The sequence below is a fragment of the Trifolium pratense genome, linkage group LG3 (genome assembly GCF_020283565.1).
Source record: "Trifolium pratense cultivar HEN17-A07 linkage group LG3, ARS_RC_1.1, whole genome shotgun sequence".
In the NCBI taxonomy this organism is placed as follows: domain Eukaryota; kingdom Viridiplantae; phylum Streptophyta; class Magnoliopsida; order Fabales; family Fabaceae; genus Trifolium; species Trifolium pratense.
Genome location: NC_060061.1, coordinates 44,024,648 through 44,048,940, shown reverse-complemented (window position 1 = coordinate 44,048,940; position 24,293 = coordinate 44,024,648). Strand labels below are relative to the sequence as shown.

Genomic DNA, 24,293 nt, shown 5'->3' with positions numbered 1-24,293 from the left:
AACCACTTAAATATCAAAAGCAACAATTATAGAGATTTCATACACCATGATAAAATAATGACAAAAGATATAACTTTTTTTATTGATGAACATAAGTCCCAAACTGTTGTAGTAAAAGTCCCTATTGGAGAATCTGAATTGCCATTGCTTTTGAAGTTAAAGCCCAACACCTACTAAATCACAGAAAATTATTATCACTATCCACTGCAAAAATTAGAATTTTTGGAATGAAAAGATTACAAAAATATTGTTAACAAGTCTTACATCGAATGTGAAATGACCTAAATATGAATTTATAAGTAGATGCAATTCTCACCTTACAAGCCGGTTAGACCCAAGCCAGTTATCTCCTTGAGTTTGGAACAATATTTCCATCAGAGGTAGAAATTTCTACAAGGGGAACATGCTCCATGATCCAATTCCAATCCTCCGGAGACTTGTGCTGCAAGTATTCAACTTGCATACTCCTGATATGGAGAACTTCAAGCTTCTCCAAGTGTTGGATGCCGGTCGGTATATTCTTCAGTTTCGGGAGTCCGTATAACTGAAGTTTTTTCAAAGAAGACAATGTTCCTTTGTCGATAATAATTTCTCTCAATTCATCCGAAGATCCAATATCCAGTTCCTTTAGTTTCTGAAACCATCCATCTTGAAAATACAAATGTGAGCCTCCATAAGCACCAACTCCTATAGAAAGAATCAGCAAGTGTTGCAAACTTTTTAGAGATTGCATTGGATCCTTAGTTAAACATGAAAGCTTCAACCTCAACACAACAAGATTTTGAAGCTCTAAAATCCACTCTGGTAACTTCTGAAGCCTCCCACGTAGTGTAAGCTTTCGAAGCTTAGTTGGTGGTGAAATCAAATTCAAATCAACGAATTCATCATTAGTTGCAGAACTTAGTTTAACATGTAATTTCTCCAAGTGTTGCATTTCATTAATTGAGGACGATAGAACGTTGTAATCTTCTCTACGAACATTAAGCAACCCCAACTCACGCATCTTCTTCAGCTTTCCTAACTCTTTAATTACCTCTGCAGCACCATCCATACCTAAATTAATATAACACAGCGTTTGTAGGGATGTCATCTCTCCAAGACCGTTGTTTAATTGAATCAACGACAGTCCAGAGCCGATAAGATGTCTTAAATTTCTAAGCTTGTTAATACCTTTTGGCAACTCACTAACACTAGTAGCCTTTAGATCCAATGTCTCTAGGTTCTGTAGCATGCCAATGGAGTTTGGGATTTTACCTGCTGTTATATACCCCAAACTTAAATACTTCAAGTGGATCAAATTTCCAAACTTCTCAGGAATGTTAAACAATGGAGTAGATTCATAATCAAGAACCTTCAACCACCTACATTTTGCAGGAATTCTCTTCGCTAACGTATTTGATGTTTTATTTGTAAAAACAAGTATTGACCGAACATGTGAGCTTTCAATACACTCAATGAAATCATCGGAAGTGGTTGTTATTGATAGCCGCCGAACTGTTCCACTTAAGGATGATTGTCCATCTTCACTAATATGCTTGCAAAAATTTAATTCCTCAAATTTTTCAAGGATCATATCACGTATTAGATCATGAACACGACAACCTTTAGCTTTTCCATCAATTCTTATTGAAGATACTTGCACCAAGCTTCTATGGACCAACTCTGTTAAATATCCTTCTGCAACTTCTTCCAAAGTCTTCCCCCTTTCCTCCTTCACAAATCCTTCCGCTATCCACTGTCGAATCACTCTCTTTGATTTAACTTCATAATCTTCTGGATATATTCCAAAATACAACAAGCATGACTTGAGAGAGTAAGGCAAATCATCGTAACTTAAGCCTAAAATTTCTTTTATCCCAATTAGATGTGTATCTTTCATTAGCTCAAAACTTAGATTTTCACTAAATCTCTGCCACTCAAACACATTTTTCTCTTTAGCAGACAAAATACCACCAATGGTAACAATTGCTAGTGGTAAACCCTTACATTTTCTAACAATTTCATAAGCTATAGAAACGAGCTCCTTTGGACAACACCCACTATAGTCAAATCTAAATGCCTTCTTATTGAACAACTCCAAAGACTGTTCTTGAGTTAATGGTTGCAACTCAAGCACTTCAATGAAAGAAGATTTTTTACAAGACACCACAACATCTAGGTTCCTTGTTGTGATAAATATTTTACTTCCATTTTTATTATCAATTATAGCAAATTCAATATCATCCCAAAAATGTACACTCCAAACATCATCAAACACGATAACGTACCTCTTTTGCTGCAAGTAGTTTCTCACTTCATCGGTTAATGAACCTCGATCCATTTGAAAAATATCCTTAGGAGGATCTTCTCCTTTTTGTTTGTAAAACTTTAGCAACATGTCCCTCAACAACCCTTCAACATTATATGATTGAGACACTGTGATCCATACACGACAATCAAAGTGTCCAATGACATTCTTGCTGTCAAAAACTTTCTTAGCAAGAGTGGTTTTTCCTTGCCCTCCCATTCCTACTACAGAAACTACCGTCCGTTCATCTCTTCCCTTTATCAACCAATCAATCAACCTCTCTCTTTGTACTTCATAACCAACAACTTCACCTTCCTCAATGTAAAGAGCAGCCACTCGAGGGTCGTGCCATTTGTCATTGCTCGATCCTCTTTCCAAAGAACGTTGAAAGCTATATCTTTCACTTCTTTCCTTGATCTCACGCACAGATGACTTAATATCTTGAATCTCAGACACTATTCGACGACGAGGGATCATAGTTTTAATCTTACAGACTAAAGCTACACATCCAGGTTTACGAGGCTTCTGTCCTACTTGGATCAAATAATCATCAATGATATCTTCTATGCGAAAAGCTACTTCTCTAACTTGCTTCACCCATGTTTTAACTCCTTCACCTTCAGCTGAAACAGCTCTTTTATCAGCATCCTTAAGGAAGGCTTGGATGCTTTCAAGTTCATCTTTAATATCTGCAAATTCCTTGTGAACACCTCTCAACAACTTGGCTTCTTCCCTTAACAGTGGAAGTAGTTGGTCTACAACTAAAGACACTGCAATTTCTGCCATTTTAGTAAAGTTGTGACTATTGTTTTTTTGTTATATGAAGACAGAAGATTACAGAGTTTTTTTTTGTTTGTTCTATACTTCTATTCTATCATAAAGAAAGGAAGTTCCCTGTTGTCCACAAAATGGGAATCTGTAAAGCGTGTCTCTTTTGCAAATATCAAGCATAGTACACATGGTTGAGTCAATTCTACTATGCAGAAGTCAATGAGGTTGTGCATGGTACACATTGTTTTCTGACTTTTAGATGATTGAGTCACACCAGATTTAAGATAAACCCTCTGCATTAAATTTATTTCCTTACCTCTTTGAACATACTTTCCATCAAAGAGAGGAAATAGTTTTCCTGTTACCGTGTAGACCGTCCGATCAAAATCAATGGATGAGATTATTTATTTCTGTATATAATCTGAACCGTCCGATCTAAATTCAACGGATGAGATTGACAACTACGTGAAACTGTGTCAAACTGCTACAACAGTGAATCCTGGACTGCAAGCGACAATATTTTTTCTAAAAAAAAAAGTTATTGGAAGGACCACAAGAGAAGGAAACTCACAAAATTTTAAGGCATCTAGTATATGTGTCACTTCTCATATAAATCCTATATTTTTCCATTCACGGTCGATATGTGAGACTTATTCACACTTAAAGTACTCATTCTTATAATTTTGTTTGTTTTTTGGTTTCCTGTTTATGATTATAAAATAACATAAAGCTTTAATTGTGATTGTTGTTGTTAATTTATAATATGTATAGTAATTGATATTTTATTGCTACTATAAAAAAATAGTAACATATAAAGACCAAATGCAGTGTATTTTATATTTGAGGTATTTGAAAATGTGTTGTAATTGTTGTGCAAATTGATAGAAGCAAGGAAAATTTTATCTCCACAGTCCAAAAGAATTTTATTGACAATGAAATAATGCTATTTAGATAATCACATCATAGAATAGAACAATCAAAATAAGGTAAAATACTTCTCAATGAAAGAAATCCTTGAATTCCCCAGTTCAAAGAATGGAGCTCTCAAGTTAAATGGCATGTATGGATGCTAAACTTTGTTTCCTGTTTGCTTTCTTTATACTGTGATGGTGGCTGCAGCTGCTACTATTCAACGAGCACCGCTGAAAATTGGAAGTTTTTTAGAAACACTTGGCAAAGGTGGCTCAGTAACATTACTGTCATGTAAAACTGGGAGTGGAGGGGAAGGTGGTGGAAGATAAAAATCAGTAACTTGTTTTAAAAGTTTTCCAGGTTGAATAGGGCTTATATAAGGTGCTTTGTTTCCATGCTTTAAGCACTTGTTCTCTGCAATAAGTAGAGAAACAATCGAGTCAGAAATAAGAGTTAAATATCATAGAAGTAGAATGTGTGAAACAGTGTCATTATAGTTCATGAATATATCAAAATTATCGAAACATTCTTGAGTGAGTCTGTCTGTTAGTAATTTTATGGACCAAACTGACTAACAGAAGACATGTCTGAGGACCAAAGTAACAAACATCTCATACGCGGACCAAACTGACTAATATTGAAATTTAGTGAACTATAATGACATCGATTCATACTTACAAGGATCAAAATATCTATGGACTTGAAATTTATACTTACTCGTGTATCTCACAGCAGTCTTAGGGAAGTCGGTAATAATGCCATTAACCTTAGCTCCAACCACATATGAATTTATCTCAACAAATGCATCTGAGTAGTAATCCCATGCTTGAGATACAAATTCGTTGCTGAAAGTTTCTACATAAACTGGTAGCTTAAATGATTGCAACCTTGCTACAAGATTTGTAGAGTTTACTAGAAAAGCTTCACTTTGAGTAAAAACAGAAGCCTTTTGTACCACAACAGAATCAGCGAATGTTTTTATGTCTTCGATAGCTTTGTTGTCAGCATCACGAATATTCTCACCAACTTTGTAAACCCTTTCATATTTGGATTTATCCTTGAATATCTTTAGTACTGATTTGTGTGTTGATTGAATCATAACTTTAGGAGATCTTTGTTCATCATAACCAGATTTTTTTAGAGTATTAAGGACTGCTTTGGTTACGCTTAGTCCCCGCTTCTCTGCAAGGTAGGCAGCATTCTGATAATGAAAGAAAAATGTCATTAACAAAGCGTAAAGGGAACTAATCGAGTTGAAAAATGAAGCAATTATCAAGATCATGTAAGAACTCACTTCTATGTTGATCAAGATGCCAGAGCCTTTAGCCAAGGATAAAAAATCAGACAAGGTAACAAATTTCCCTTGATTTTTGAATTTCGGATTCCGGAACAATAGATATTTCTCAAAAGGTTTCAATATTGACGCTGCAATGTACGAAAAACGAAGAAATAAATCAAACGATACAATGCCTAAACAATATCATATACAGAAGATAAGCATTCAAGAACATGGATCATTCCACTTACGCGTCAATGTTTTGATTTCATTCCATGTCAAACTAAATGTATATATGCCACTGCCATTTTGAATCTCCGGAATAATAGCCGCACGGTTTCTGAATTTCGTATTAGAAACTGTTGTACTCTTCGAAAGATCTATAGAACTTAAGCAAAATGGTACTCCATCCTTGGAGATTTGAACAGGACAATCAATTACATCTGCTCCATCTGACTTTGCTTTCTTATATGCAAGATCTGTACAAGCTGGATAGTCTCCGCTTGCTCCATATTTTGAAATTATCAATGTCTCCACTTTAGCATGAAAAATAATTCAAGAAGCATGAACATGTCAATAAAGATTATTTAAATATTATGCTACCTCAATACATCCTATAAGTTATAACTTGCATAAAATGAAGAAATGAAATGTATCAATAGAGTGTACTTCAAGTAAAGTATACCTTGTTTTTTGGCATTTCTTCCTAGACCAGAAAAGCAATCTGCAGAAGGAATTGCCAATATAATTTATGACGGCATTAGATAAAGATAAAGTCAAGAAAAGGTGTAACATTAGTTTGAGTTACTGATTTTTGCCAAGTCAACGCACACGTGGACAATGACTTACATGACATTCTGACGTCGCATGTGAGTCACTTTCCACGTGTGTGTTGACTTGGTCGAAATCTGTGGCGGGCGAGCCTTTTGCAAAAGGAGTTAAAGTTAGGGGTCAAAAGTGCTATTATAAAAGTTAGAGGCCAAAATCGCAAGTTTGTTAAAGTTAGGGAGCCAAAATTGGAATTTAGCCTTTATATTATTCATAAAATATCTCTACAAATATCTATGCCGTGAGATATGATTGGATAGACGTGTAACACTTTTTTACACTGACAAATGTATATGTTTAGCAGTTTAACTCTAAAAAGTAAAAACTAATCTATAGAGAGGAAACAAAACTTACTTATGGCTGCAGATGGAGTTACCGGAAAATCAGACAGAATACCATCAACAGAGAAGTTACCATTGTCGATGAAAGACAAACATTCAGCCATAGGATCATAACTGAAATTGTAGCTGAAGGAAACATCATTAACAATATCTGAAACAAAAACTTTAAGCCCTTGTTTATGAGCATCTGAGACAAGAGAGGTATGTTGCTGCAGATAAAGTTGCGAGTCTACAGGCCATATATAGCCTTTTGGAACAAGAATTCCAGAAGCAAATGTTCTGATAAATTTGAGGTTTTTCAAAAGTGCTCCATAAGTCTTGTTGGTTGTAGGTTCAATCTTATATTGCTCTAGAAACCTGAAGATCGTGACGGTTTTTTTAAAAACGGACTTTGATCTTACTCGTCTTAAGAAATCCACGTTAGGCGATGAGATGTAATTGATTGATACTCCTTTATTCGAAAGAGACAATAGAAATTTCTCTACACTCAAATTGTGATGTTTGTAGAATGTATCATGCTGCATAGTATTTCGAAAAACATATATATTGAGTCAACAATAGAGATTAAAAATCAAAAGTAACAATCTTGAACTTTAGGACTTTCTTTGAAACAAAATAGTTTGTTACATTTCATTTCATCATTACCTGAACATTTAACCATAGGCCGGTTGATGGCGATTTTACTAATTTAGCTACGTTTTCAACCGTGGAAATATGATAGTTGCTTCCATCAAACTTATTCGTTCGAGAATACACTCCCTGAACAACTGTCCAAGTAACAAGAAAATGATCAGTCACTTTACACTCATATATCCAAAAGGCGAAAAATGATTATAACTCTCCGTGGAAAACCATTAAAGTTTATAATTCAATGAGAAAGATTTAACTTACGCGACACATTTGCTAGTTCATTGAAGTTGAAATCGAGGGAAAACCATCCGCGAGTTGGAACCTTATTAACTGAGTAATCCTTAGCTTTGCCAGGATAAACAATGGAAATGTCGGTTGCATTGTCCAACTTGATGTCTGGAAAACAAATCCCAACTCCATCCTTTGTCAGTTGCACGTCACACCATAGAGTGATATTTGGGAAAGTAGCTTTTAGTGCCAAGTTATAGGAAGGTAAACTTGAATCTGGAAATATCCCCGAAAATCCGCCTCGTGCTATTACCACTGGTGGTGACCCTGCACAGCATACCAAACAAGTATCACAAAGCTGCCACAATTGTATGTATCAGCCGTATTTGACCGCAATTTTTCACAATATCAGGAATCATGATATGACCGCGACACAATTGTGATTTAAAACATTGCATTTATGTATACATCTTCATAGATAAGGTCCAATAATTTCTGACATTTGTTAATGATGAACACATCTTGCAACAAAATTTACTACTTTTTTACATTGTCAATATTACATAAATACATATGCATACATATATACATACACAATAGCCGATCCACTGCACGGGCAGCCTGGGCACTGGTAAAAAAAATTGGTATTTTAGGGATTAGTTTAGGGCGAAACTGAAATTTTTCAGTGCAAAACTGAAATTTTGCCCGGACTTTATAAATTTGCTGGCTCCGCCACCGTAGATACATACATACATACATACATACATACATACATACATACATACATACATACATACATACATACATACATACATACATACATACATACATACATACATACATACATACATACATACATACATACATACATACATACATACATACATACATACATACATACATACATACATACATACATACATACATACATACATACATACATACATACATACATACATACATACATACATACATACATACATACATACATACATACATACATACATACATACATACATACATACATACATACATACATACATACATACATACATACATACATACATACATACATACATACATACATACATACATACATACATACATACATACATACATACATACATACATACATACATACATACATACATACATACATACATACATACATACATACATACATACATACATACATACATACATACATACATACATACATACATACATACATACATACATACATACATACTACTTTAACATTGACAATACAATATCATATTGCTACATACATACATACATACATACATACATACATACATACTACTTTAACATTGACAATACAATATCATATTGCTACATACATACATACATACATACATACATACATACATACTACTTTAACATTGACAATACAATATCATATTGCTACATACATACATACATACATACATACATACATACTACTTTAACATTGACAATACAATATCATATTGCTACATACATACATACATACATACATACATACATACGCACGCTGTGTGTGTGTGTGAATGTTATACAATTAGAAACTCACCTTGCAAAGTTTTACACCCAGATACCAATGCTACAAACAATGAGCAATGAAGAAAAAGCAGAGGAAATACAGAAGAGAGTGCCATGAAATTCCACATAGATTTCTAATCAACAAAACCCTTAACTCGAATTTTAATTAATGATATGAATTAAGGAAGCATATACATGTAAACTTGTAAAAAAAAATTGTGGAGTTCTAAGAAACAAAACAAAAAAATGAATGCCTTATTATGTACCACAAACACACACTCTTATCACAACTTTGGCATTTTTTTTTGTCTCTTATTGAAGTCAACTATGAAAACATGTCAACCATACAGGTATTTTGGCAGTGTATAATACTATGTGATGACACGTTAATCCTGTTATGATAACGCGGTTTTTTGAACATGCCTTCAACTATACGTTAGTATTATACAACTTGGAAATTTTCATGTATTAGAGATGAATAAAAATGAGAAAAAAAAGAAGATGAATGAAAACTAGAAAATGTGAGATAGGATAAGAAAGAAGAAAGAAGATGAATTAAAGGGTGAAATTTTTTTATGTACTGTTGCAGCTAATAATTGCTGCATTTATATCTGCATTTAATAATTTCTGTTGAACCTCCCCTTTTCACCAAAATAAAGTGGATCCCACATGTTTAGTCAAATCAACAGCTTTACTGTATTAGATATTTACTAGTAGTTGCCAGTCGAACTTAGATTTGAGGCACTAACTATGTCTATGTCACTTACTTGTCGAAGCCGTCCAATCTAAAATTGACGATCGAGATTGATTACAATTAATTTTGTTGATATGTAATATAAACCGTTCGATTTAAAATTATAATTTAAAATTTTGTTATACAGCGTGCTACTTTTACGGTAGGAGATGCAGATCCTTACTAGTCTATGATATCTTTTTATCACAAGAGTTCACCAGAATTAGAGTTGGCTTGCCTGTTTCGTAAAAAGCCATTTAGTTGAGAAAGCAACCAAAATGTACTTGATTCGAGACTTGACACATTAGAGAAGCAAAGACTTGGCTTCGGGAATATTGACATAAATACTTATAAGTTACTCACCCTCATGCTAAGATGTGAGTCTCAATTTTTTACCAACTTGATCAACTTCTATTGACACCTCAATCTATTTCTTTTTTGGATGTGATTATTTACACATATGTGGAAATATGACTAATTCTTTTCTTTTTTTAATTAAAGAAGTTTAGATGAAAAAATTTACAAAGATCAGAATTGATTTAGAAAATATTGACAGAGATACGTATAAATTTTTCACTAATAAGATCCTCAGAATATCAATATAAATGAAATTTAACAAAATACGAAGTAACTCCTTATTTATTTTCTTACTTAATATATTTAACTATTTATTATCTTCATTTTTTTTTGACACAATTATCTTCGTTAACATATTTCTTTTGTAACAAAATAGTTACATGTGTCATTGATAAACAATAACTAATATTCTATATATTTTTTTTAAGTAAAAAAGTAGAAAGAAGAATATACACGAATGGTTGCTTGTTAATTTGGCTTCATTAGTCGAACATGGACATGGATTTAAAAATCTAAATCATTTGATCTTGATCAGACGGTTCACAGTCGGTGACTGCACGCAGTGACGACCGCATTCAATCTGATTCCGTCTATCATACATACTTGGTCAATCATATCATGTGATGTCAGTAATTGTGCTGCTGCACATGGGAGAACTTACTAAGTCAAATTAATTACAATGTTTTAAAGATTTAATCAACATTAATCGCAAGATTTAAGGAACAAAGAAACCATAAATTAAATAGAAGTCTTGATGAAAGGGACTTTGACAGATGTCATTGATTAGTATACAATGTGGAGTATGTAATTTGGTTCAGATTTTGGAGAAACGTAAATTTACTATAAATATGTTCAACTGATTTTAACAAGTTGCTTTCGAGTATAGATTTTGTTTATATATGGCCGTTTTAAATATTTTAGAAACACTATTTTAATTTTAAAATTTAGTCCTAATAAAAAGAAAATGCAATCCTTGACAATTTGTTCGTATTTGAACAAACTACATAAATTTTTTTTTATATAATTACATGTGATAGATTCGACTTCTTTAAAGTGAGAGATTCACTTTAGAGTGTAAATTGAATAATGTGTTGATTAATAAATCAAAGATAGATATTATAGGTAACTAATCATAACAAATCATGAAGTTGTTACAACTACAATTTTTGATATCCCCATACTCACTTTAGAGAATTCAAATCTCAAGTGTTAATGAATAAATCAAAGGTAAATATTATAGGTACATCGTAACAAATCATGAGACCGTTACAATCACAACAACCCTTAATTTTTTTTTCAATTTACATTTTATTCACTTTAGAGGATGCAAATCTCAATTATTTTTCAAGAAGTGAGGAAATTATATGAAAATCTGGAGCCATAAATTTTTGCGTATGTTTGTTGTGGGGACATGGATTAAGTGAATTCAAAAGTAGGTGTATTCATGCAATCAGAAGCTTTAGACCGTAAGATCATGATTGGACAGTTCATATATCTTAAAATCCAAACCACATTATCTTGATCAAACGGTCTGCATACAATCACAATTGCACTTAATCTGATTCCGTGTTGTGGTTGTTTGCGGGTGCACAGTCACGAGTTTCTTATACACAATGAGTGATGATTAATTAATTATTTTTTTTTTTGTAAGTTATTTTTTCTTAATGGCAAATAAATTATATATAAATAGGACAAAAAGAATACACCAAAGAGAGTCCACAAAAGGGAGTACAAGAGTACAATGAAGTCGTAGATAAAAAACTCTTAAGGCATCCTCGGACTAGACTGAGTCCGAGAGCCAGCAACCCCCAAAACACCAAACACGCAAAAAGAGAGAAATAAAAAAAAACAAGAAAATAAGACAAAAACATAAACTCATATCCCACCAAGACCACCACCGAGCCCCGATATCACCACAATTTTTTTTTTGTAAGTTGACTTTTTTAAATAAAAAAATACTAGTAAAGAGTGTCCAAGCATATATATATATTTTTTTTTAACATTCCGGTATAAATCTTATCTGAATGTGTATCAGTACACCGTTAATACATGATGTAAATAATTTTAAGGAAAATGCTAAACAGTGTTCCGGAACACTGCTTAAGGAACTAAATATAGTATCATGACATTGGAATTTATGCAGTCAACTCCTTAAAAATCTAAAAATTGTTATATTCAATTTAAAACTTTCTTTTTTTGGTTTTCTTAATCATCACCCCGGACACCAGTTAGCATTACATTAATTTTAATAGGCTCATAAATAGTATTTAATGTAGAAAAATTAATAACCACTATTTATGAATTTATTAAAATTGTGCACCTCAACAATTGTACTAGTACTAGTTTAAATAAGATGTCTACCAAAAAAAAATTCACCTATTTTTTTTATGGGTCATGTTAAACGGTCCTCTCAGACACTTGTTAAGCATACCCAAAAAGGACATAAAAAATAAAATTTATATTTAAAATACAATTTTTTATACTTTTAAGACATTGAATGCACGCATTTCGAAACAAAATTTTTATTTTAACATGCTTAACCAGTGTCCGATGACAGTGATTAGTATTTTCCTTTTTTTATTAATGGAAAGTTTGTTATTTTTTGGGTTCATATTTGGTTTTGAAAGAATTATTGAACTCAACTTCAATAGCCTTATTTCATAACTACTTTCATTTAATCTAGACTTCGTACCTCTTTTCATATTCGTGCATCTGAAAGAAACATAAATTATAAAATATTTTAAATTTTGGTGGATTTGGAATATTTTTGTCGTGCAATGCATAATACCAAGGCTGTTTGAGATAAAATAATAAAAATGGACAAAAGTTGAATCTATAGTCTACTTGTGAATGAGAAAGGAAGAAGGCCATAAATCAAGTCCTCTTGATAAATCATATTACCTGATAGGTCAGACTTTTTCCTCCACCGGTGGGCATCAAAACAAAAACATCACATCCACTCATTGTGGCATTAATTACCTTTTCATTTGAGCATACTGACAGTTTCTTTTCTTGTAAGGCAACTACTCTGTTTTTGTTGTTGGTTTTTCTTTTTTAAGTTTTGTCTCTGTTTCTACTCATGTAATTGTTTATTTATTTTTTGAATTTTAATTTTTAGTTATTGAGTTTGGTTTGTTCTGTTAATTGATTGAACTTCTGTTGACTGCAGAAATACTATGAGAAACTTTCAAGCAAGGCACGTGCAAAGCCGAGAAGCCCCTCAAGATGTTCGTCTCAGGACGAGGATCTTGGTCAGCGACTTGAGGCGAAGTTGCAAGCTGCTGAACAGAAGAGGTGGGTTTCCCTTTAGGTTGAATGCTTGGGTATTGTGTTGTGTACTTCACTGCAACTAAATAGAAGCACTAAAAGGGATACATCATATGCACATACATGTAAAATTTTAACATATAATAAAATTATAATAAATTAATAATCCAATCCAATGATATAAAAATTGATTCTGTTCAAGATGCAGTTAAATATTCATCATGATCTTATTTTGGTATCTGATTGTTTTTATAATTAAAAAGTTATTTCTCAAAGTATGAAAGAGACTTGATTTCTTTTTCGATCACGTGACTTGTGCTTTATTTTTACAATCAAGATGATTTTTTACTTTCCTGACAGGTTGAGCCTTTTGACAAAGGCCCAGATGCGCTTAGCAAGGCAGGATCAACTGCGTCAAGCAGCGAAAAATGGAGTTGAAATGCGTCATGCAAATGAACGTGTGAAGCTTGGGACAAAAGTGGAATCACGTGTTCAGCAGGCAGAGGCTAATAGGATGCTTATCCTAAAGGCTCACCGGCAAAGAAGGGCATCTCTTAGAGAAAGGTCTTCTCAGTCATTGATGAGGAGAATGACTCGAGAGAGCAAATACAAGGAGCGTGTACGTGCTGCAATTCACCAAAAACGAGCTGCTGCTGAAACAAAACGACTTCGGTTGCGGGAAGCTGAGAAGAAAAGGGCGCATGCTCAAGTCTTGCAGGCGAGACATGTGGCGAAGTCTGTGTCTCACCAGCGTGAGATTGAGAGAAGGAAAAAGAAGGACGAGTTGGAAGATCGATTACAAAGGGTATGGTGTTAGTTTGTTTGTTTTTTGAGTTCCTTTTCACTGCTTCAAAAATTTCAGATGTTACATGGTGGCCTTAGTTTTGCTTTTGTATAATTTAAGTCTCCAAATTTATGTTGAGCAGGCAAAAAGGCAAAGAGCTGAATATCTCAGGCACAGGGGAAGATTGCGTGGTTATGCATGGGAGAATTGGATTACAATGTCAAAGCAGGCAGAATATCTTTCTAGAAAACTAGCAAGGTATTTTGCATTTGAATACATATATTCTGTTAGGTTTATTGTCACTGGTTTACTCAATTGTAATCATTTTGGAGAAGGCCTTAATACTATTTGCAATGTTTTATTTCATCTATTAGGCAAAACTTGTACTCTTCAAAACTGAAGTGCAATAGGTGTATTAAAGTCTGTTTTACTGGATATTACTATATTACTTATCCTGATTATTTACTTCTTTAAGGTGCTGGAGGCGATTCTTGAAGCAGAAGAGAACAACCTTTGCCTTAACGAAAGCATATTCTGTGCTGGGGATCAACGAGAAATCTGTCAAGTCATTGCCATTTGAGCAGTTTGCTCTTCTTATTGAATCAGCTTCTACTCTTCAGACTGTGAAAACTTTGCTGGACCGGTTTGAAAGCCGCCTCATAGTGTTTACAGCTGTTGTTCCTGCCAGTTATTATTCTAGTTTGGATAACATTGATCACCTTATTAAACGGGTTGTGTCCCCCAAGAAAAGGGCTACTCCTAGGAGTTCTGCAAGAAGCTTGGCAAAAAAGGCAGATTTAGTCAAGGAGACAAATAATAGGTTATCAAGGTATCAAGTGAGAGTTGTTCTTTGTGCTTATATGATACTGGGCCACCCAGATGCAGTTTTCAGTACAATGGGCGAACGCGAGATTGCTTTGGCCAAGTCTGCTCAAGAATTTGTCCACATGTTCGAGCTGTTGATGAAGATTATACTAGAGGGGCCAATTGAAAGTTCTGATGACGAATCTGCCTCAGTTGTTATGAACCGATGTACCTTCAGATCCCAGCTTGCTGCTTTTGATAAAGCATGGTGCTCATATTTGAATTGTTTTGTGGTCTGGAAGGTTAAGGATGCTCGATCATTGGAGGATGATTTGGTTAGGGCAGCTTGCCAGCTAGAGGCTTCTATGATTCAAACTTGCAAGTTAACTCCAGAAGGAGTTGGTATTAGTCATGATATGAAAGCTATTCAGCATCAGGTAATTTCCCATGTCAATAGCTATGAGTTTTCCTTTTGAACAATAGCTGTTATTGATGAACTTTTTGAGTAATGCCATGGAACATCAATGGCCTCAAAAACTGACTAAGATATCAAGACTTAAAAAAATTAGCTTCTGTTTTTTTAGTAAAATTTCCCTTCTCAAGCATGTTCTTCTCCCGGTTACATTTTAATTCTGAAAAGTATGACTTGGCTTTATTATTATTGCAAGAGAGGATTTTAACTTTATCTTCTTCTATGTTTTATAATACAGGTCTCTGAAGATCAAAAACTTTTGAGAGAAAAGGTGATGCATCTGAGTGGAGATGCCGGGATTGAGCGCATGGAAAGTGCACTATCTGAAACAAGATCTAGATACATAAGAGTAAAGGATAGCGGAAGCCCAGTGGGGTTTCCAATGACTCAATACATGTCTCCAAGCCCAACTCCAGTTACTACTATTGCAAGCACAAGTGAAAGCAATATTTCAAATAAGAGCAATAAGACAAGCCGGGTGGTTCGCTCCCTTTTTAAGGAGACCGACACTTCCCCCATAGAGTCAAGCTTCTCTTCACCTATTACCAGTTCAAATACTCAGCTCAGTACTACCGCAGAAAAGATTGTAGCACCCAATGATGTTATCGTAAATGAATTTCTCCACGAGCATCACCGTAGTTTTGCTGATGACTTTGATGTTTCTGATCACATTCAAAACAGCATTGAGGTAAGTACATCTTTGTTTGTTTCCATTTAACTGATGGTTGATTTTGGATGAATCTTTAGTAAGAGGGTTCTGCCTGATGCCTTTGCTGTCTGACACTTTGTTCAAATTATCCCTCCGACTAAGAGTTTTTTTAATATAGAATCAATCCTTTTGCCAACTCTCGTTCACTATTTATCTGGCAGGGGAAAATCAAGCAGACAATGGAGAAGGCCTTTTGGGACAGTGTTATGGAATCTGTTAAGCAAGATCAGCCCAACTATGACCAGATTATTCAACTCATGGAAGAAGTTAGGGATGAAATTTGTGAGATGGCTCCAATAAGTTGGAAGGATGATATTATTGCAGCCATTGATTTAGATATTCTTTCTCAGGTAGCATATTCTTTTCACGAGCCTGTTAGACGCATCATTGGAATATACCTAACTATAATTTCTCCTCTGATTTCTGATTATATTTGTCTTCTGTGTATCTAAAGGTACTTAAATCTGGTAAACTGGATGTCAATTACCTTGGTAAAATTCTCGAGTTTTCACTAGTCAGTTTGCAGAAGCTTTCCGCCCCAGCCAATGAGGAGATAATAAAGGCCAAACACAAGGCATTACTCAATGAGTTGGGTGAAATGTGCCACTCTAGAGATGAATCAAACAATGCATGTGTTGTAGCCTTGGTCAAGGGTTTGCAATTTGTCCTTGAACAGATTCAGGTGTGTCTATCATTCCTTTATAACTCTAATTTATTTGATCTATTCAGGTGCAACCTTGATGATTATGCACGGGCATCACTTTTGAATACACCACTGCTATATGTGTATTTCTTTTCTTGTTTTGTTTGTAGACAAAGCTGACTTGGAATCTTAATATTTGTTTTACTTTGGTTGTATGTTATGTGACATGATAAATCTTTTGACAGATTCTTAAGAGAGAGATAAGCAAAGCACGCATAAGATTAATGGAGCCTTTGCTTAAGGGACCTGCTGGTGTGGACTACCTTAGGAATGCCTTTGCAAACAAATACGGATCTCCATCTGATGCCAGTGCCTCTCTTCCATCAACACTCAGATGGCTTTCATCTACTTGGAATTTTAAAGACCAGGAATGGGTAGAACATGTGAATTCCTCCTCAGCATTGGCTGATAATTCATCCCAAGCATGGCTTCCTTCAACTACTCTCCGAACTGGTGGAAATATTATGCTCAAAAGTACTGGCAGTCCAATGTTCTTTTCTCCCGATGTTTCAAACACTCAAGGTTCCATATATTGACGAAACTTTAATTTTTGATTCTTCTGTTAGCTGTTCATACTTTGAGGCAGACGCATATTTGATACCTGCTTGTATGTTATTTGATCAGGTGATCAGCAACCAGAATGCAAAGGAGAAACAGTTGATCTTGCTGTGAGGCTTGGTTTGCTAAAATTAGTAAGTGGAATATCTGGTCTGACACGAGACGATCTACCTGAAACTTTATCTCTTAACTTCTCCAGACTAAGGTCTGTTCAGGCTCAAATTCAGAAGATTATTGTGATTTCTACGAGGTAAATGATTATTTTTGTCAAGAGGCTATATTTTTATTTAGATGGTACATCAATTATGATATTAGTAACATGTCTCTTATTTTGGGAATCGCAGTGTTCTTATATGCCGTCAGATCATTCTAAGTGAAAAGGCAGTAGCAAGCTCTGCAGATATGGAAAATGCAGTGTCCACGTGTGCAGTACAACTATTGGAGCTGTTAGACCGTGTTGAAGATGCTGATATTGATGATATTGTAGGAGTGATTTGCAATCTGCCATCAGTTGATGGTGAAGATGCAGGGAAGGTTCAGTCCAGAAAGGCAGTTGCTGGCAGAATTCTAGGAAAGAGCCTACAAGCTGGAGATGCTGTGTTTGAGAGGGTGTTCAATGCTGTCTATTCAGCTTTGCGCGGAGTTGTACTCGGGGGAACTGGTGCCCGTGGGAGGAAATTAGCTGAAATGACACTACTGAAAGTCGGGGCTGGTGCTCTGACGGAAAGGGTAGTGGAAGCTGCTCGTGTTTTGATTGTAGCAGCTACTGTATCAGTTGGTGTTCACGGGCCATGGTATAAATATTTGACTGATAACATATGAACATAAATTTGTCAAGTACATGAATAAATATTACACACGTACATGTACATAGGAGTGTGTAAAGTTGTAAGATGTTTATCTTAGGTTCCTGTAAAGATTAGTGACATGGTTGTCTTTAGCAGAATGCTTTTGATATAATGTAAATAGGTATTTGAAGTTATTTAAATTGCTAATATATGATTGTTAATCTTATCATAAAGTTGTAAGATGTTTATCTTAGCTTCTTGTAAATATTAGTGATATGGCTGTGTCTAGCAGAATGCTTTTGATGTAATGATCAAATATGTAAATAGATATTTGAGTTATTTAAATTGCCTATTATATATGATTGGTAATTTTACCACAAAAAACTATATGGTGCATCAACATGCTCCCATTCTAATACCATGTCTGTTTGGTTCGGGGGTTTTGGAGGGGAGGGGAATATTTTAAATTTTATGTGTTTGGTTTATTTTTTTCGAGGGGAGGGGAGGGAAGAGGAGGGGAGCAAAATTCCTCGTAAACTCAATTTTTGCTTCCCCCAAATTGGGGAGATTTGGAGGGGAGGGGAGGCAATATATTTTATTACAATTTGAATTATATTGATATAATTATCTTTGTATATATTTTAAAATACCAAATTCATCCTTACTTTAATATTTTTTATTTATGTTGCTAACATGCTATTTGTTTTTTCAATCTAAAGAGTTGTTATGACAAAACTCTTTTTTTCTATCGTCATCCATATATAATCTGTTTTATAGATTTTGTTTTTTCTTCGTTGCACTGTGTATGTATTTATCGTTTATATATATATATATATATATATATATATTAGGTTAGATTGATCATCAAGATCAAAATGTTATTATCAACAAATAATTTAATTTGTGGAGTTTTCGCGTCTATTGGGTTTTTATATAATTTAATTATTTATAAAGTGATATTTTTTTTTTAAATTATGAGACTTGTAAAATAATAAGGAAAAAAAGGTAATTTAGTTTTATCATCCCTCCCCTCCCTCTCATGAACCAAACATCTTTGCAATTAAATTTCTTCTCTCCCCTCGATTGAACCAAACATATAAATAATTAAATGATCTCCCCTCCCCTCCCATTCCTTCCTCTCCCATTCATTAAAATCCCCGACCTCACCTCCCCTTGATTGAACCAAGCACACCCTAAGAAAAGAAATTGTTTCAATTTCGTAATATAAAACCCAAACTATCCTAGTTCCAAAATTGAGGATATTTTGGGATTTTGGGGGGTGTGGGTGCAACTAAAGTGAGCCTAAAGAGCAATTTTCAAAAGTAGAAGCTATATCTGCACTTACTAATAAAAGCCCACTCTTGTTTCAAAAAAATAAAAAATAATAGCCCAATCCAAATCCAAATTATCTTTTATATTATAAGCTTGTATACACAAGCAAACTCTAAACCCTAATTTGTTTTCCCTCCATTTTATCTTGCAATTTTTATTAAAAAATAATACAATTTTGTCTTAACTGGGATTCGAACCCACAAACCTTCAATGCAAGACAATATTTCCAACCACTATGACAAGTATACCAATTGTGATTAAAATTATGTGCAATAATTGATAAGCACCATCAATTTTAAAAGTATATCATATCAAAATTATTGTTGACTATATTATTCATCACGAAATATTTTTATGTCTTTCCTGATCAATGATTTTTTTCTACCGGATCATAAATTTAGAGAATAATTATCATGTGAGATTTGGAAAGTTATTATCACGTGTAATTTGAAAAGTTATTATCAAACTCAATTCTGCTAAATCAATTTTTTTTGTAATACAACCAAACACAACCATATAGTCATGTCACTAATCACATTCATTATTTTGATTTTAACATTGCAGATTTAATATTAACCGATGATCAATTGATGTACAATATGCACTAGCAGACCAATTGTAACGCCCCGAATTTTAATTAGGAATATTTTAGGGATATATGATTTATTAAATGATGTCTAATTATGTGCTTATGTGTATTTGTGTGTTTATGAATTTTAAATTGATTTTTGACATGTTAAGTGTGTTTTTATGTCTTGTGTAATTATTATAGTTTGAGATTAAATTAGATAGTAGTATAATTTAGGAGTTAGTTATGGGAGAAAATAAATAATTAGAGGTTTTGGACTTATTTATGAGAGAAAGAGGTAGAGAGAGAAGTTAAAAGAAGGGTTTTGGTGAAAGTTGAAGAGAAAGAAGAGATGAGGAATGCAATCTCGTTATATTATAAATCAACCTAAACCCTAATAATAGTTTTTTTAGCAAATCCGATCGTAAGAATAGAGAGAGAAGCGGCGACAACGCAGGTATTGAGCTCTTGAATTGAATCTTATTATAATCTCTATTAATTAATCAATTTCATGTTATAGTGTTCATGTGTATTGTATTGAGATAGGGTTTTGTTTCAACAGGAGAAAATTTCATACAATTTTTTGATTTTGAAAGAAAGATGGAGGAGGAGCTTAAAATTCGTAAGCATCTCAACAAAATCTGCTTTTGATACTCATACTTATTGTCCTCTCTCTCTCTCTATCAGATTTTCGTAATGAAATTCTGCAAAATCTGTTTTAGGGTTTTATTATGTTTCTTCATTCGATTCTGCAATCTCATTCGATTTATGTGATGGTTATAACCATGGATTTGTTTTACGCTAGACACTGCACTTTAAAGCATTGTTTCCCTCCAACTATGATAAATTATTATTCTTTTCTATTTTGCAGTTTTTTTCTTGGAGAAATTCAAATTTGTAACCTTTTAGTAAAATGTTTCTATTAATTTTTTGTTATGCTTAGAAGTTAGAAACATTCTGGATTTGGCAGATTTAACCCTTGAGGTTAAAAGTTTGTGTTACTCTTTTGCTGCTCCGATTTCCTTTCCCCATTTAATAATTGAGTACTCTTTTGTTGATGGAATTATTCTTTTATAAAAAAACAAAAAAATGTTGAATTTTTATTTTTACTTAAACTGAAAATTTGCAGAACAAGGATGATACTCATACTTATTGTCCTCTCTCTCTCTATCAGATTTTCGTAATGTAATTCGGAAATGTTTGGAAAAACATGATGAAGAAGATCGTAATGATGCGTCAAAACTATATAAAAAAGAATCATTCATACTAAAGCCGAATTATCCTCCGCATGGCGATGACGATGACAATTCTAAAGTCATTATACTCGGAGATTATAAATGGTATTCAACTTTCTTAATTTTCTATTTTATATATTCAAGAGTGATTAACTGTAAAGATTGATATGCCAATAATACAGGACTTTCGCAGCTAGTCATGTTGGAACCTCGTTGCAATTTGAGTTATCTCCTGACGACAACAATCCAATGTTGAAATTTTATGCACTCAACACAGTAGCGATAATTCACCCCCATGACTACATGCTAACTCAATGTTCAGGTAGCTCTTTAAATAAAGTTATTATTATTATTTTTAAATTTACTAACACTAACTATTTCATTTGAGTTTATTCAGATCGATTCCACTCACTCTGCGATGGTTATCCGATCTATTCATTTCATTGTGAAGAAGGTTTTCTTGACGATGAGGGTAATGTTAAAGTAGAATTGCAGACTCAGATTTTTGGGTAAGTCCTTCTGTATGCATTAGAAATCTCAATCTCATTCTACTGTACTTGTTGGTCAATATACTCATAGAATTTTTACCATATTACTAGTAAGTATATTGACCAATAATTAATTATAGGCATTGGGTGGGTGTCACTGAATTCCATGCAACTCATTGTATGATTGTTTTTAATGCACAGAGAAAATGTCTTCCAGCCTCTCCTTGTAAAGAAGTATCGAGTTGAGCTTCTTTTGACTAAAATGCATATTGTGAACATAATTTGTTCTAGATTTTTTAAGAAGACAATAGATAACATGAAGAGCCTGATTCAAGATGAAAATAAGTGGCCAAGGTATTTTTGCTTTTTTTCTTTCTTTTCTACGAGTAAGTTGAAAATGATATTTTATTTATTATTATGGAGTTGACAAAAGAGTCACAAACTTAGGTGATATTGTTAATTTAATTAATAGATGTGTATGGTCTTACCATTTGAATTTTACTAATACATGGTGGAACGAGTAAGCGTCTCGTCATTAGTCCCCCGTAAGCAGAAAACAATAAATATTATGAACATATGCTATTCTATGTTTAGCAGCATGTCTTAGTTGATTCGTTTTTTTCTTTCTTTTTTTATTTGTTTTGTTTTTGAAGCAATGTCTTGGTTAATTAGATATTCATCATTTGTTAACCCAAAGGCCATTACGAGATATTCATAATGGCCTTCATGAGTTCAAAATCCAGTCTTGTGAATATCACCATCTTTCATTCGAATCTGATGATACCCTGATTTCAAACAGATCAGCATACATTCGAAATGCCAAATAATTGACACAAATAATAGTAGCAAAAAGATATAACAAATAATGGTGGCAAGTAGTGATATTTTTTATGTGAACTGTGGGATAAATTCCCTTATAAATACTGCAATGTTAAACAATGGATAGATTAATAATCTACTTGCAGTAATGAAATTTACAAAGACGATAAACTATCACCAAGAGAATGGTTCTCACTATTCCAGTCCCACTTCCATCTCCAAAACCAGTATGCTCTTCTTCACACCCCTTGGGTCAATCTTTTCCTCCATTCCCCTGCTGCCACGTGTTCATTTAGTTACTCAAATCAATAGCTCATCATTCCTTTTGCTCCCATTGACTAATGGTTTCACATGTTCCACTTCTTTCTCTTCTTTGCTTCCCATTTTACCCCTTCTCTTATACACATATGTCATACTAATTTTATTGATCCTAGTGAACTTGTGTAGTGTAATTGTGATGAAGTTTACAAGTATGTAGTCATGGAACATTGGGACCTAGAAAATGACGAATTGTGTAATTAAGTTATGGTTTTCCTAAAGGATTAAAACTTGGTAAGTTTAAAAAATAAATGTTGGGAAGCTAAATATTAGATATAAGAAAATCTAAGGTTTTTTTGTATGTGCATACCATGATGTACATGGAAGAAGAGTAAAACATAAGGGAATTTATCAGTATTGTTCAAATGCACAAGAGGTGTCTTTAATATCCTTACGGAGAGATGAAAACCACTACATAAAATGACTCCACCGACTAAAACGTGAATTGTGGAAGGATAGGAACAATATAGCTAAGTAAATCAGTTTCCACAGTACAAATGTTGTACAAACGTTGTAGGAGTCTAAGTTTGTATTTGATGTTTTTGTAGGAGTCTATGTTGTACAAATGTTGTGAATTTAAATGTGATACTCTTAATTTATGAGAAATGAAATTTTGAAACCCATGTTTTGTTATTCAACAAAAAAAGGGCGTCACACTCCGTCAAATTTTTTGTTTGCTAATTGACTAACAAGATTTTTCAATATTTGCAGATTTTGTACTTTCATTGAAGAAAGTGACCAATTTTCAATGGGCCAAATGATTTGTGAAAAGGAAGATGTAATTAAGGAAGCCTTGGTGCATCACTTTTTTGTAGATGCTGTTTTGACATCTCCTTTGCTAATGGAGATATTATACGATGGTTATGAATCAATAAATGCTAACAATACTGCGGTTAAGTTTGTCAGAATTGAGGGAGATTTGTTTGAGTTGGTTGATGATGATGTGCCATCCCTATTTAAAAGGGTTGTTGGTAAAGAGTATAAACCTATATATCCAACCATTGTCACACAGTTTGGTTGCATGATTGTGGAAATATTTGTTCTGGACTATCTATTCAGGTACCATATAAGATTTATTTATTGACCTGGGTCTTGTTTCTTTATATTAAGTATTTGTGTGACTGGTTAATTTAAAAAATTAGTTAATAGTAAAAGTGTGATACAATAGTGTTGCTAGGCTTTTGGCATGATATCCAGTAGACCGTGCAGGCTGATCATATTCTAATTATTTATTTAATGGATGGATGCAGGAATAAAATTGAGAAGAACTTCACTCAAAGTGAGCTCGATCGAACTTAAAAGAAGTCCATGAAAAAAATTTGAGAAGCAAAAGGTAAACTTGATATTTGCTGTAAATAGATGGGTTTTTCTTATTTTTGTTAACTACTTGATAGAAACTCTACTGTCTGTGGCTGCGGCAAAATTAGTTGATAAGTGCAAACCTGTTTTGGTCGAACTAGAAATGTAGTGGCTCTGTTTTGGCTTGGGCTTGTGAGTTATGTCCTTTTCATCTTAGCATGACAACAAAGTATTCCAAAAGTCT

The 24,293-nt window shown here is 33.7% G+C and overlaps 4 protein-coding genes across 7 annotated transcripts; 2 read left to right on the top strand and 2 right to left on the bottom strand.

Annotated features, from left to right (window-relative positions):
- Positions 1–55: 55 nt before the first annotated feature.
- LOC123914081 (disease resistance protein RPM1-like) lies at positions 56–3,207 on the bottom strand. Of its 2 annotated transcripts, none has more exons than XM_045965069.1 (2): positions 317–3,207; positions 56–173 (listed from the first exon to the last, which is right to left on the bottom strand). In XM_045965069.1, exon 1 carries the CDS (start codon positions 3,071–3,073, stop codon positions 344–346), a length of 2,730 nt encoding a protein of 909 aa, XP_045821025.1. In that variant the 5' UTR covers positions 3,074–3,207; the 3' UTR covers positions 56–173; positions 317–343. The 2 variants fall into 2 exon arrangements, with proteins under 2 accessions (XP_045821025.1, XP_045821024.1); XM_045965068.1 differs by having other exon boundaries at positions 56–170; positions 317–3,206.
- A 729-nt stretch (positions 3,208–3,936) lies between these two features.
- On the bottom strand, positions 3,937–9,397 carry LOC123914082 (glycerophosphodiester phosphodiesterase GDPDL3-like). Of its 2 annotated transcripts, XM_045965071.1 has the most exons (9): positions 8,847–9,397; positions 7,307–7,600; positions 7,061–7,182; positions 6,429–6,933; positions 5,932–5,970; positions 5,498–5,782; positions 5,265–5,395; positions 4,688–5,171; positions 3,937–4,384 (listed from the first exon to the last, which is right to left on the bottom strand). In XM_045965071.1, exons 1-9 carry the CDS (start codon positions 8,941–8,943, stop codon positions 4,188–4,190), a joined length of 2,154 nt encoding a protein of 717 aa, XP_045821027.1. In that variant the 5' UTR covers positions 8,944–9,397; the 3' UTR covers positions 3,937–4,187. The 2 variants fall into 2 exon arrangements, with proteins under 2 accessions (XP_045821027.1, XP_045821026.1); XM_045965070.1 differs by having other exon boundaries at positions 4,688–5,395; positions 8,847–9,338.
- Positions 9,398–13,024: 3,627 nt separating this feature from the next.
- On the top strand, positions 13,025–18,164 carry LOC123913878. Its single transcript, XM_045964775.1, has 10 exons — positions 13,025–13,199; positions 13,533–13,977; positions 14,099–14,214; positions 14,432–15,197; positions 15,471–15,920; positions 16,103–16,291; positions 16,396–16,623; positions 16,830–17,166; positions 17,269–17,452; positions 17,547–18,164. Exons 2-10 carry the CDS (start codon positions 13,558–13,560, stop codon positions 18,022–18,024), a joined length of 3,168 nt encoding a protein of 1,055 aa, XP_045820731.1. The 5' UTR covers positions 13,025–13,199; positions 13,533–13,557; the 3' UTR covers positions 18,025–18,164.
- A 1,959-nt stretch (positions 18,165–20,123) lies between these two features.
- On the top strand, positions 20,124–24,077 carry LOC123913880 (TNF receptor-associated factor homolog 1a-like). 2 transcript variants are annotated; one of them, XM_045964777.1, is made up of 8 exons: positions 20,124–20,347; positions 20,453–20,512; positions 21,065–21,230; positions 21,308–21,447; positions 21,523–21,634; positions 21,815–21,967; positions 23,462–23,809; positions 24,001–24,077. In XM_045964777.1, the coding sequence occupies exons 2-8, from the start codon at positions 20,491–20,493 to the stop codon at positions 24,047–24,049; spliced, it is 990 nt and encodes a 329-aa protein (XP_045820733.1). In that variant the 5' UTR covers positions 20,124–20,347; positions 20,453–20,490; the 3' UTR covers positions 24,050–24,077. The 2 variants fall into 2 exon arrangements, with proteins under 2 accessions (XP_045820733.1, XP_045820734.1); XM_045964778.1 differs by lacking the exon at positions 21,815–21,967 and having other exon boundaries at positions 20,197–20,347.
- Positions 24,078–24,293: the final 216 nt, after the last annotated feature.